At 61.0% G+C, this 13,473-nt stretch overlaps 1 protein-coding gene across 1 annotated transcript; it reads left to right on the top strand.

Moving 5' to 3' along the window:
* The first annotated feature begins 4,563 nt into the window (after positions 1-4,563).
* JRK (Jrk helix-turn-helix protein) lies at positions 4,564-10,803 on the top strand. Its single transcript, XM_032610409.1, has 2 exons — positions 4,564-4,621; positions 7,530-10,803. Exon 2 carries the CDS (start codon positions 7,897-7,899, stop codon positions 9,481-9,483), a length of 1,587 nt encoding a protein of 528 aa, XP_032466300.1. The 5' UTR covers positions 4,564-4,621; positions 7,530-7,896; the 3' UTR covers positions 9,484-10,803.
* The last annotated feature ends 2,670 nt before the right edge of the window (positions 10,804-13,473 follow it).

Raw genomic sequence — 13,473 nt, 5'->3', positions numbered from 1 at the left:
TCTTATCTGTTTTGTGTTCAAGGCACCCAGCACCTAGCACCAGCCTGAAGCACTCATTCTTCAAATATTGACAGTTGCCCGTGTGTTCGCTGATGTGATCTGATATGAAGTGGTTGCTGTAAGGCAGTGGTTCCCAGATGGGGGCGTTTCCGTGGCCCAGGGGACGTTTGGTGGGGTGTGAAGACATTTTCAGTCGCCCGAATGGGGGTGCTCCTGGTGTCCAGGTGTGCAGGCCGAGAATGCTGCTCCACACCCGGCCGTGCACAGCACAGCACGACACAGTCCTTGGCTGACGCAGGCAGGACCCGCCGGGAGCCCCGGCGGTGACGCCGCTTTGCTGGGGTTGGGACCCGCCACTCTCCCTTACGATTTTTCCCTTTGTGGTGGGAATCTCTGCTGTATTTTGGAGGCACGTAATTTGTCTGGTTGCACAGATTCACAGCCAGAGAGGAATTTGCCAGGATGAATCCTACCTGGACTCGGCCATGTCTGACGTAGAGAGGGTCTGGAGGAGACTTTGGGCTTTAGGGGTTAGTGCGGACCCTGTAATGAGTTAAGACTCCTGGGCTTATTGGGATGACGGGAATGCGCCGTGCATGTGAGAAGGACATGAATTTCGAGGGCCAAGGGCGCAGTGCTATGGGCTGAACTGTGTCCTCCCCTAATTCATATGTTAGAGCCCTAACCCCCACCCTGATGGTTTTCAGAGAGGGGGCCTCAGGGTTGGATGAGGTCATGAGGTTGGGGCCCTCACGATGGGATTCGGTGACCTGAGAAGATGTGGCACCAGCTCTCTCTCTACCACGCGAGGATACAGTACGAGGGAGCCACCTGCAAACCAGGAATAGAGTCCCCACCAGAACCTGCCCGCCCAGGAACCCTGATCTCAGACTGCTGCGCTCCAGAACTGGAAGAGAAAAAATTCTCTTGTTTATGTCACCCAGACTCTGGTATTTTGTCATGGCAGCCCAAGCTGACCGAGATAGATGACCTAATGGACATGACTCAAATATAGAAGACCACGGCTGTGATGCCCTGTGGACAGTTATTAAACTCCACTCCTCATAACAGTTTGAGCTCTGACCTGGGCCCCAAACTGAGCTCTCACTGGGGTCAAAGCCTGAGCGCCGACCCTGGGCCAATGCTGAGCCCCATCCCGTCACTCATGCACTGGGCATGCAGTGAGCCTCAATGGAGCCTGGATCCTTTGGTGGGATCCAGCTTTCCGGGAAGGCCTGTGGGGGCGTGACTGCCTGCGGTCCCTCCACACAGGAATGGGGTCGAGGTGTGGCTTCGATGTGACTTCCCCTTAGCCCCCTTCCTTTCCTCTGCTCTGCGGCCACCTCCTAGGACTCCAGATTTTCCTGTTCTCTCGTGGCCCTCCACCTGCCCGCCCTAACCGGTTGGGTTCCCTGGAAATCCTGCCTGTTCACATAGCTCAGAGATTTCCCTGATCTTGTCAGTGTGAAGCTGGGGCTGCTAGGACTGGTGGTGGGGCTGGGCACTGGGGGGAGGCAGGCTGTGTAGGGTAGACCCACCTCACAGGGGTTCCTTACCAACGGGCCACTGCCACCTCCTGGGGCTTCCACGTGGTTCCACACTTTCATGGACATCAGTTTTGGATGAATTCATTATTTTATGCAGAATTAATTAAAAAAATAAAGATGGGGTATTACTGCAAAACTGCAACTGAATTCTCTTCCACATTTGTAGACATTTTCCTTTAGAAAAATGCATGTATCACCAGGAGGGTAATTGGTGCACTGCCAGATCCCTGACACATTGGGGAGAGTGTCCACAGTGCCAGGCTCCCCATTATAGGTTCTCAAAATTAAAGCCGTGTACTGCAAGCTCTGACTCTGTGAGGGTGTCTCTGTGTGAAAACTGCATGTGGGAGCGACCGTGTGGAATGCATGTGTGAGGGTGTGTTCCTGGGTGAACAGTGCACGTGGAGGGCGTGTGTAAATGCGTGTCCCACAACTGAGTGTGCGTGCAGGGCACTGAGACCCCGTCCACCTGATCGGTGTGCCAGCCCCACACCGTCTGTCCTGGGCTCAGGGGTCTCTGTCCCCAGAGAGCCCTGGTCGCAGAGGTGCCCCTCCTGTGTGTTCCCGAGTCCTCAGGGCCTCGGGGCCTCTCAGGACTGAGCCCCTAGCCGGCCCCCCTTCTCCTGTCCACTCCTACCTCCCCGAGTAAAGTCGGGGAGCCAGGAGCTCTGGCCACACCCCCAGCCCCCAAGTAAAGTCCTCTCTGCTGTGAGAAACCCTCGCCCTGGCTCTGGGGGGACCGGACATCTCTCCACCCGAGGGTCTGGAACCTGGGCTGGGTGCCCAGCATGGCGCAGGCCAAGGGCCATGGGCAGAGGGGCCACAGCACTCAGGAGCCCCGTGGGCTTGGAAGACAGTGAGAGCAGGACCTTGCCAGGCCTGGTGGCCCAGGAGGACCTTTCTGGGGCACGTGGGATGCCACTGGAGGGGGCGGTGAGGGGGCGTCCGCTCAGCCAGACCCTCTCCAAGGCCTTTGGGCTGTGGACAGTCTGGCTTGGTGGGGGGCCTGACCCTGTGCGTTGGGGAGATACTTGGGGGAGGGGGCCCTCCATGCCAGGCTTCATGTGACACCAGGGGATGGTCTTCCTTCTCCTTGTCTCTTCCCGACCCCTTCCTCTCTGCCAGAGTGGACTCAGTCCTGGAGACGAGGCCCAAGGCTCCCAGTGTGATCGTGGAGCATCGGCCCCAGCAGGTTCTTAGGGGAGCAAGAGATCCGGTTCCCACAAGGTGGCAGCAGAGTCCATGCGGGGATGAAGACGGCCTTCCTGGGGTCAACCTCACCATCCCCGGAGTCCCCGATGGCTAAGGGCCCTCCAGTCCGCCGTGGGGCAAGGGCAGAAGCCAGGGCCAGGGGAGGCAACAGCGGGTTCAGGGCGGCCTGGGGGGAGTGAGCAGAGGCCAGACGCTGCCTGGATGTGGAGGGCAGAGCGTGGGGGGTGGGGGGACAGAGAGTCAGGGACGACTCCGCGTTTTTGGCCGGAGCGATGGAGACGTGGAGCTGCCACTCACCGCGGTGGGTGGTGTGAAGCTGGAGCCCGGCCAGGGGAGGGGTGCGAGCGCAGGTGTAGAAATGCCGGCTCGAGGGTTAGAAGGCTACGTACGTCGGGACGCTGGGTAGGGCACAGGCGGCTAGAGTTTGCGGGAGGGGTCCTGGCAGGAGGCATAAATTTGGGAGCTGCCTGCCTTTGCTGGTAGTCACAGCAGGAGACTGGAGGAGATCCCAGGAGGGGGCATGGGCAGAGAGGAGAGAGCCGAGGGGTGAAGCTGGCCCGTTGGGAATCATCAGGGGAGGGTGAGGAAGGAGGGCCAGGGGTGGTCGCGTCCTGGGAGCCAAGGGAAGAAGGTGAACGAAGAGGGAGAGAACTATGCAAATCTATCCTAGTTCCCTGTTGCTGCTGCAACACATGACCATAAACTGGGCTTAAAACAACACACAGGGCTTCCCTGGTGGCACAGTGGTTGAGAGTCCGCCTGCCGATGCAGGGGACACGGGTTCGTGCCCCGGTCCGGGAAGATCCCACATGCCGCGGAGCGACTGGGCCCGTGGGCCATGGCCGCTGAGCCTGCGCGTCCGGAGCCTGTGTTCCACAACGCGAGAGGCCACAACAGTGAGAGGCCCCCGTACCGCAAAAAAAAACCCCCAAAACCCCCCCACATTTATCACCTTACAGTTCTGGAGGTCAGAAGTCTGACGCGAGCCTTACGGAGCTAAAAATCAAGGGGTCCACAGAGCTGTTTCCTTCTGCAGGCTCTTTTCCGTCTCCTGCAGGCCCTGCATTCTTGGCTGGTGGCCCCTTCCTCCATCTTCTAGGCGCACACTCCATCCTGCGGCTGCTGTCACATCTCCTTTTCTCCCTCTGCCTGCATCCTCACATCCTTCTCCGGCTCTGTGCCTCCTTCCTCCCTCTTATGAGGACCCTGTGATGACACCGGGCCCATCCTCATAATCGGGATAATCTCCCATCTCAAAAATCGTAACGCAATTGCATCTGCAAAGTCCCTGATGCCATGTGAGGTGACCCAGTCACCGGTTCTGGGGATTCGAGCTTGGACGTCCTCTGCCCCCCATGCAAAATACATTCACCCCATCCGAAGGTCCCCCAAATCTCAACTCATTACAGCATCAACTCAAGTCTGAATCTCATCCAAGTCTCCCCAGCTCAGAAATTTCAAATCTCATCATCCAAATCATCTAAATTAGGGGTGGATGAGGCCAGAGAGGAGGAAAACAGCGTTGGCCGGTGGACTTCGCAAAGGGAGGGGCTCAAGCACTGCCCTCCTTCATCAGAAACGTCCCCACACGAGGCCTCCCGGCTGGGGGTGCCGGGCCCACCCTGCCCTGCTGCCACCCCTGCCCAGGACAAGAGGCCCCGCCTTTTCGGCCCAGAGATGCACCCATCTCCGAACCCGAGCCTATGGTCACCGCGCGCCCGCCGCTACCCGCGGAGACACAGAAACGCCGAGTCCCCCGGGCCGCCTAGAGCGTCCCGGAAGTGGCTGGGGGAAGGCGGAGCGGCGCGGACCGGCGGGGGGCGGGGCGTTTCCGGCCGGCGGTGGCGGCTCGTGGTCAGCAGGTGAGTGGCGTTCAGGCTTGCGGGGGCGCCGGGCGGGGCCCGGGGCCGAGCTGCTGGTGCGGAGCCTCCCCCGGGCCCCCGAAACCGACCTGGTCTCTCCGCAGCCTCCCTGCGAGCCTGGCCGGGGCTTCCCCCCGAGGAAGGACCAGACCCCGAGGTCCCTTCGCCAGGAAGGAGCCGGCCTGAGACCTGGCTGCTTTCTTTTCTTTTTGGTTTTTGCCTTTCTGCCCCAGACGTGGCCCCCGGCGTTAGAAACGCTGTCAAAACAAGCCTCTCCCCTAACCCGAGCCGTCCCCCTGCTTCGGGCTGCCCACGGCCCCGCACCTGCGCCCACGAAGTAGGGGTCTGCGTGGGTAACTAACTGCCCGCCTCCCCTCTCTGCAGGGTGCGCACCCCCATGTCCGCCCCTGACCCAGGACCCCTCCCCATTCCCTCTTGCCCCTCAAGACTTAATCCAGCCCTTCTTCGGGCCGGAACACTTGTGTCCGGAGTATTTTTCTGATAGTCGCCCCGCTCCCCACACACGCCCTTGCACACTACTGGCTACTGCCGAGGAAACGTGGTTTCTCACATCCTCCTCCTAAATTCCTCAGGCTCTCCTCTAAGGAAGAGCGTCTCCCCGCCTACAGGAAGGGGCAGAATGCAGGTGGTGCCCCACTCTTCTCTCTCCTGCCCCATCTCTGCCCCTGTGGCCCAAGAGGGTATCAGTGGCAAGGCTTAAAACCGTTTTAATTTTTTGGCCGTGTTGTTTCCTTTTGGTTTAAGAAATTGTTTCAGAAGTAATATCTGAATTTCACTTTTAAAGGAAGTTTTTGTCTCTCCAGCGGGACCGGTGTTTCCATCTCCCTTGTATCAGGCTCAGACGTGAGGAAGCGTCCACAGTGAGCCCGTGTCTGGCGCTGAGCCTCCTCCCGGTGCCACGTCTGGCCCTTCCTCCTGCCTTTTGTGCTTAGAGTCAGTCCCTCGCAAGTGACCGGGGGTCCCCTATTTCCTCCTGGTTTTTATGGTGGTTTTAAATTAAATGTTTCCTTAAGGATGGATTATGGCCTTTAGTTCCCTCTGCTCTCCACAGGGCCAAGCAGTGCACAGTCACACTGTCCCCCAGTAAATATTGCGTTAGCCGGAAAGGTCGTTCGGGATTTTCCCTAGCATCTTATGGAAAAGCCTGAACAAACTTTATAGCCAAGCCAATAGAATGAAAATAGGTCCCAGCACCCGCACTTTGCAGACCAGGAGTCTGACGGAGAAGGGTTAAAGGGCGTACCTTGGGCTGGCTGCTGACATGCCTAGGATTTGTCTTTGGGACTCTTGCTACATCTGAATAAACTTCATTTCTGTTGAGCTGTGGTCTCAAGGGGCTACCTTTTTATGTTGCATACGTGAGTAGTCCTGTGGCCTCACCCGTGGCGTGAAGTTGGACAGAGCCGAGTGTGAGGGTTCGGGAGGGAGGTGAGGTGGGAGTTGCTGCCTTTCCACGCTGGGACCTGGCGACGGATGCTGTCAGCTGCCTGTGGTGCTGCCTCGGTGACTGGCAGTCCCTCCCGGGTGCGAGGGAAGCCAGGGGACACAGCTGGCCGGGAGGGAGAAGACAGGACTCGTGGCAGACACGCCACACGGCCCGAGCAGACCAGCCAGGGCTGGTCAGTGTGGGGATAACAGCTCTTCACTCCTCGGGGGCTGGAAGAAGTTGGCGTTTTACCAGGTGACGTGTGACAGGGCTGTGATTCTCACAGGCTGCCCAGGTCAGCCAGGACCATCTGCTCAGTCCTACATGTCTGCTCCACGGAGCAGGGAGGGGTGGGGGGCGTTTGGGGAAATTGTCATAAAGGGATGGACATGACCAGCTGGAAGGGACTGTAATGACCCAGATCTTTATGAGGATGAAAGGTAGATGATGATGAAAGACAAGTTAGACCAGAGCTGTGGGGTTTATATAAGTCACTTTCCTTTATGTTCTCTTACTAGCTTTAACCAAAGACGTGTATGTCAACTTAAACACAAAGTTTACTACTTACAAGGATATATAACTGATGCAGGAAGACCACCCTGCTCCCAGCGGGGCCAGAAGACAGTTCTCGTATTTTTGTTTCCAGCATGAATTAGTAATTTATTCATAGAGTGTTCTCGATCAACAAGTATTCAGGAAGCCCGCTCTGGCCTGGCCATTTCCAGTGTCTTGTGTGTGTGTGAGGCAGGGAGGGTGCGTGTGAGTGTTGTTTGCACACTCACGTGTGACTGTGCTTCCAGAGGCATCCTTGGCGTCTGAGCATGTCGCTGTGGGGACCAGTAGCTGAGAGACTGGCAGCCCCTCTGGGAGGAGCCCGAGGCCTACCAAGGCCTGGTTTTCTAGAAGCAGTTTGGGGCCTGCTGTCAAAGAGAGGGTTTGAGGGGACCTTGTTTCAGAAGAGGTTTGCAGGTTCCTCAGCCCCGGAAGTCTAGAGGAATCCCTGCCCCCTGCAGCACCTCCATCCCCTGCCTCGGCCGCCCTCAAAGGAACAAGGGCTTTGTGAAGGTGGATAGGTCAGGTGGGCCGAGAGCAGCTACAGCGGGAAGGTTGGTTCTGGAGGTGGGACGTGGCTCTGAGGTCGCTCAGCGCCTATGGCTTCCTTGCTTTGTCCAGTGGCATCGCCCTTGGCATTTTTCCCGGGAGGCCAGGTTGCTTCCAAGAGAGCCACTTTCAATTTGGAGCCATAGCGAGCGACTCGGAGGTCACTGTGGAAGCTGAGAAGTGCCAGTGTGCCCAGCGCGCCAGGCAGCCCCCCTCCACCGGGCAGGCCTCTTCCCTGCACCACCTGCCAGCCAGCTCGCGTGTTCATCGCCTCCACGACACCGTCCCCTGCCGCTCCCCAGCACGTCGAAAGTAACGGGCTCCGTAACGTTTTTCTTTCTTCCCCTTTTTGCTTTCCAGCTGCTAAAGCACGATGTGCGTGAGAGAGGCACCCACGGCTCAGACGGTGAAATCTCGATTTGCCGGAAACCAGCTCCCGGGGCCCCTTTACCCTCCGGTCCGTGCTTGAAGGGAGAAGCTGCCACCGTCCCCGCAGAGAAGGCTGGAGGTTCCAGCCGTGGAAGCCTCGTGTGGCTGACGCTCGTCCCCCCTGCAGAGAGGGCCGGGAAGCTGCCCGAGCCCGGAAGAGGCCTTGGCTCGTGGTGGGCCCGTATCAGCATCAGCAGGACGCCAGTGGGCGAGGGTGTTGGGAGGGGAAGGAGGGTTGGAAAGTCCTCCAGTACTGGCCCAGGTGCGACCCCTGTCGGCCGGGACGAGCCCCCTCCTCATGGCCTCCAAGCCGGCTGCCGGGAGGAGCCTGGGGGAGAAGCGCAAGAGGGTGGTGCTGACCCTGAAGGAGAAGATGGACATCTGCCGGCGCCTGGAGAAGGGGGAGAGCAGGAAGGCGCTGATGCAGGAGTACAACGTGGGCATGTCCACCCTGTACGACATCAGGGCCCACAAGGCCCAGCTGCTCCGCTTCTTCGCCAACTCCGACTCGGACAAGGCCCTGGCGCACCGGCGCACGCTGCACACGCCCAAGCTCGAGCACCTGGACCGCGTGCTGTACGAGTGGTTCCTGGTGAAGCGTGCCGAGGGCGTGCCCGTCTCGGGCCCCATGCTCATTGAAAAGGCCAAGGACTTCTACGAGCAGATGCAGCTGACCGAGCCCTGCGTGTTTTCTGGCGGCTGGCTCTGGCGTTTTAAGGCCAGACACGGCATCAAGAAGCTGGACGCGTCCAGCGAGAAACAGGCGGCCGACCACCAGGCTGCAGAGCAGTTCTGCGGCTTCTTCCGGAGCTTAACCGCCGAGCACGGCCTGTCCCCCGAGCAGGTGTACAACGCCGATGAGACCGGCCTCTTCTGGCGCAGCTCGCCCAGTCCCAGCCCGGAGGGCGGGGCGGTGCCCGGCCCCAAGCAGAACAAGGACAGGCTGAGCGTCCTCATGTGTGCCAACGCCACGGGCTCCCACAGGATCAAACCCTTGGTGGTCGGGAAATACGGCGGCCCCAAGGCGGTCCAGGGCATCCAGCACCTGCCTGTCGCGTACAAGGCCCAAGGTAACGCGTGGGTGGACAAGGAGATTTTTACTGACTGGTTCCATCACATCTTTGTGCCCGCGGTGAAGGAGCACTTCCGAGCTGTGGCTCTGCCCGAAGACAGCAAGGCCATCCTCCTGCTGGACGGCTCCCGCGCCCACCCGCGGGAGGCCGAGTTGGTTTCAGAGAACATTTTCACCATCTTCCTGCCCGCCAGCGTCACCTCCCTGATCCAGCCCATGGACCAGGGCATTCGCAGGGATTTCATGAGGAACTTCGTCACCCCTCGCGGCACGCTGCAGGCCTTCACCCCCCGCTGCAGCGTGCACAACGCCGTGCTCGACGTGGCCTGTGCCTGGAACGCGGTGCCGGGCGCCGTTTTCAGCCGGGCCTGGAGGAAGCTGTGGCCCGAGGTCACACTCGTCGAAGGCTCGTCTTCAGAGGAGGAGCCCGAGCGCCTCAGGACGAAGCCTCCTGACCAGACCTTCGTGCACATCCCCGGGCTCGGGGGAGGCGCCCCGGCCCGCCTTGGGAGCGCGGCCACCGGGAGTCCCGAGCTGGCCGAGGAGGGGGTGGGTGACGAGGCGGCCTGGGAGCAGGCGGCTGCGTCCTTCGACGCCGTGGTGCGCTTTGCAGAGGGGCAGCGCTGCTTCTCGGCACAGGAGGTGGGCCAGCTGCGCGCGCTGCGCTCCGTGTTCGGCAGGCGGCAGCAGGCACAGCGGCGCGGGGCCCTCAGGGCCGCCGTCAAGCTCGAGGCGCCCTGGGAGCACGCTGGGCCTCGCGGCGTCCCGCCTCGCTCCCCTCTGGCCGGCTCGTCCACAGCGGGTGAGGCCTGAGGCAGCAGGGCCCGACCTGCGGTCTCAGGGGTCACGTCCCTCAGGACGGCCCGCCCCGTCGGGGTTTTGCCGTGTGGCCTGTCGTGCCACATGGGCGCCAGGGGGGTCTTCCTGAAGGGCCCACCCAGACCCAAAACGTACCGGAGCCTCCGGTGGCCGGAAGCCAGCCTCATGTTCTCTGGCTGAGCCTTGCTGTGTCCGAGGGGGGAGATGTCTCTCTGTCCAGGTGGGGAAGAGCCGCCTTCAGCCGACCAATGGCGGTACCCGATGCCACTTGACCGGGCTGGCACTTCCTGTGGCCCACCGCTCCCCTCCTCCAGGACTCAGTCTGCTGGTCTGGGGGCCAGTCTTGAGTCGGGCAGGTCACCGAGGGTGGGACTCAATAGAATAAGAGTCGGTGTGGCCCCTGCCTGTGGCTCTACAGGCCACACGTCCCCCTTCAGTCGTGAGCTCACGTAGCAGCACAGGTCTCTCAGAGTTTCTCCATGTTGCCAGCACGTCCCGCCTCTCAGGCTCAGACCCCAAGATGCAGCAGGCTGCACGCCTACTTGATGTGGTAGAATTGCTCCGTTAAAGCCAGCAGGAGTGGGCGGCTGGGCCCGTCACCTCAACGTGGGGCCACAGGGCACTGCCAGTGTTTCGAGCATCTTGGCTCCGAGTCCAGCCTACAGGCCTCACCCCCCATAATTTCACATTTACAGTCTCTGCATTAATAAACTTTGACCAGATGTTCAGAAATTAGCCTTAGGCGATCTAACAAAAACAGTAAAGCACACAGCTGGGCTGTCTGGCAGGATTCGAACTCCTGTTTTCAGCTGTGGAAAGCTGGCTGTGCTGGTGGTCTCGCAAAGGCCAGTCGCGGGATGGCGCGGCCGTGTTTCCTGTGTTGCAGCTTATTCCCAGCCTCTGTTCCGCCATGTCGCTCGTCAGCACAGCCGTAGGGCAGAGAGCCCCTTATCGGCCGTGGTCGCCCTCTTCGAATGTACGTGAAATGGGTGTGCTTTTCTGTGCTCTTTTCACTGCTTCGCCTTCAGTTGCATCCCCTTCTTGGGTAGCTGAATCGGCACGTAGTTTTCATTCCTGTGTTTGTTGCGTGCCGAGAGCCCTCCGTGAGAGCCGAGGAGAGCTGAGAGCTTGCTTCGCAGTCGGCTTCTCTGGTGTTTCTACATCTTTCCCAGCAGCGAGGTGGCAGTCACGGCCGGCCCGGCGCTGCTCTAGTGCGGTGGCAGTCATGGCCAGCCCGGCGCTGCTCTGTGGACCGTGCGTTTCCTGCTTTAAATGCGGGTATGAAGATTGTGAAACAAGCACAGATCGTTTTCACAGTGTCGTTGCTGATTCTTTGGGCCAGATTGCCTCCTGCTGTGTTGCCACATCGGTTTCCTTCCCGTGTATGGGGCGACATCTGTGCACCGTGTACTTCTGTGCCACTTTTGGACTCCTGTGCGTCCCCTGTGTGGTTGAATTGCAGCTGCTTGAGGTGTTGACAGGGTTAGACGTTAGGGGCGGCAGCGTGGAGATGGACGGACACGCGGAGAAGCTCCTTCCCCACTGTCAGCTCCTCGACCCCAGCCCAGTGGTTCTGGAGTAGCGGGACTGTGCTGGGGGGGGACGGCCCCCGTGGGTGCTGTGTCCCCACCAGACTGTAGACCCCAGGCCAGACTCCTGTCCTGCCCTCACAACCTGCCCCCATCCTGGCTGTGTTGTGGCGATCAATGAGCACTCATCACCGACCAGCTGAGGGAGTCTGTCCTCCTTCCAGGACCAGACATGCCCCCTGTGCTGCGTTGTTCTTCAGGGGCAGGACTCGGCTCTGCCTGCTTCCCTCTCCCCTAACGAGCTGGCACGCCCCCTCCTCATGGCCTCAGTGCTGGAGATCCTGGGCGGTGCGAGGTTTCTCGGGGTGCAGCGTGAGGTGCGCGTGCCCAGGGAGGACCGGAGCCCGGCGGCGCCCAGCCGCCCATGGGTGCCCCCGCCTCTGCCCCACCCCCGAGTGCCCACCCCTGGGGCTTTGCTCTTCACTCACCATCCAGTTTCTGAGAGGCTCAAGGGGTCAGAATGTTCTGGTCTCAGAATCTTTCCTAAACAGTCTTAGGGGGCCCCACTGGACTGGGTGCGAAATCGGAGTCGGGTGGGAAGGCCTCCTCATCCGCCCGAGCATCGGCCCCTCTGTCTCCTCTCCTGAAGCCCCCGGGGGCAGTGGGGTCTCCATCCCGCTGGCAGAGCCTCTGCCAGGCCCCCTGCTCACCCTGCAGGGGCAGCGAGCTCAGGCACAGCGGGAGTGATGCATACTCCTCCCGCCCCAGGCAGGCAGCACCGGTGCCCTGGGATAAGCCCGGGAGTCGTCCCTGTCGGGACTCGGCGGGCCCCTTCCGGTCTGTTTGCCCACCTTGACCTTCCCCCTTCTCGGTGGTCAAAACGACTTGGCAGACCCCGAGCTGGGAGGAAGCTGCCTGTGGCCGCACCGTGTCCTCAGCCTCTCCTTCCCTCCGCGGGAGGAATCGGGGCGTCCCCGGAGCTGGACGGGCAGCAGGTGTCACCCCTGCCTGTGGTGGATGGGGGACCGTCCCCGGAGCTGGACGGGCAGCAGGTGTCACCCCTGCCTGTGGTGGATAAGGAACCGTTCCTGGGCACTACCCGCAGTGCCGGGATCCAGGGAGAGGAGACCAGAGTCTTCTGGGAGGCCTGGGGCCCCCGACTCAGGACAGGCAGCCTCTGCCGGGGTTGCCCCTTGCCTGAGCCTGGCCGAGCAAAGGCTGGACTCGCAGGTTGTAGCTGGAATTCAGGCATCTGCCAGGGGGCTGGGTGGGTCGGTGGCCCTTCACAGTCTCTTTTGCTTTGGATCCGCTGCCTGCAGCGCCTGCTCCCCAGTGCTGGGGGGTCTTCAGGCGCCCCAGGTTAGACCCACGGTGTGGGAGGTCCTGGAGGTCCTCCAGTTGGGGAAGGCTGAGCCTGCGTAGGGGTCTGGGGTGAACTGCCCCGCCTCACCAGTGTTTCCTGCGGGGGGGGGGGGGCGGTGCGGGGGGGAGGCAGTGAGGCCCTGCCCTGGGCGTGTCCACGTGGTAGCACTCACACCTCTGGTGAGCCAGGTGGTGGGGTGGGGGGTTGGAGGGTGGGTGGGTGGGCGGCAGATGAATGAAGAAAGGAAGGCAGGCGGTCGTAGCCTCTGCTTGGACCTTTTTCGGCCAGGATCACCCAGGTCGGAAGGCAGAGCCCTTTGGAGGCAGCTCGGGGCCACCGTAGCCAGATGTTCCTGGAGGGATGGAGGTCGGCGGCAGGGACACGCGCTGCTTCTGTTCCTGGGAGGCCGTGGCACAGGGGCAGCAGGATTTGGGCAAACGGGACCTGCCTGGGCAGCCCCAGGAAGGAGGCGTCCACAGGCACCAGCTCCAGTGGGTTTTCTTGGTTCGTAAACGTGCTTCTGTTTCATCCATGCGTAGCGTTGCTCAGTGCCTGCCGCGTGCCGGGCATCGGGCTCAGCTTGAGGCCAGAGGGTGGCCAGACAAAGTCCCTGTCCTGCTTCCAGGGAACACAGGTCTCCCGAGACGGGCTGCTGGGGCGGCCGCCCTGTCCGGCAGTTGCGTTCCCGGGTCGCAGCCGCTGTGTCCGCGAGGACGCGGGGCGCGTTGCTGAGGGGAGCCCAGGTGTGCGTGAGGGTGCTTCACCTGCGTGGCAGGCCCGGGGGCCTGGATTGCTGCCCCTTCCACCTACCACTCAGCTCCGGAAGCAGGGCTGTCACTCACCCCCAGCCCCAGAGCTGTGCGCAGAGGTTCTTCCCAGGGAGGAGCGGGCCGTGGGACTGAGCTCCTGGCCCCTCTGCTAAGGAGCTGACTTGGTTTGCTGCAGAGTGTGGAGAAGTGCGAGCCTGAGGCTGCTGTCTGAAACCGGACGTCGTGGAGAAAGGCCAGTGGGAGGAGGTTGATAGATGTACTGGTGATGCAGGCTAAACTGTAGGCTGTCTGTGGGTCAGGGAAAAAATCTCAAGCACTGAGC

Source organism: Phocoena sinus, chromosome 17, assembly GCF_008692025.1.
Source record: "Phocoena sinus isolate mPhoSin1 chromosome 17, mPhoSin1.pri, whole genome shotgun sequence".
NCBI lineage: Eukaryota > Metazoa > Chordata > Mammalia > Artiodactyla > Phocoenidae > Phocoena > Phocoena sinus.
This window is presented reverse-complemented; position numbering and strand designations above follow the sequence as displayed.

What these genes read in the sequence shown, in the direction of transcription:
- JRK (XM_032610409.1), top strand. Translation starts at nt 7,897, where the DNA reads ATGGCCTCCAAGCCGGCTGCCGGGAGGAGCCTGGGGGAGAAGCGCAAG.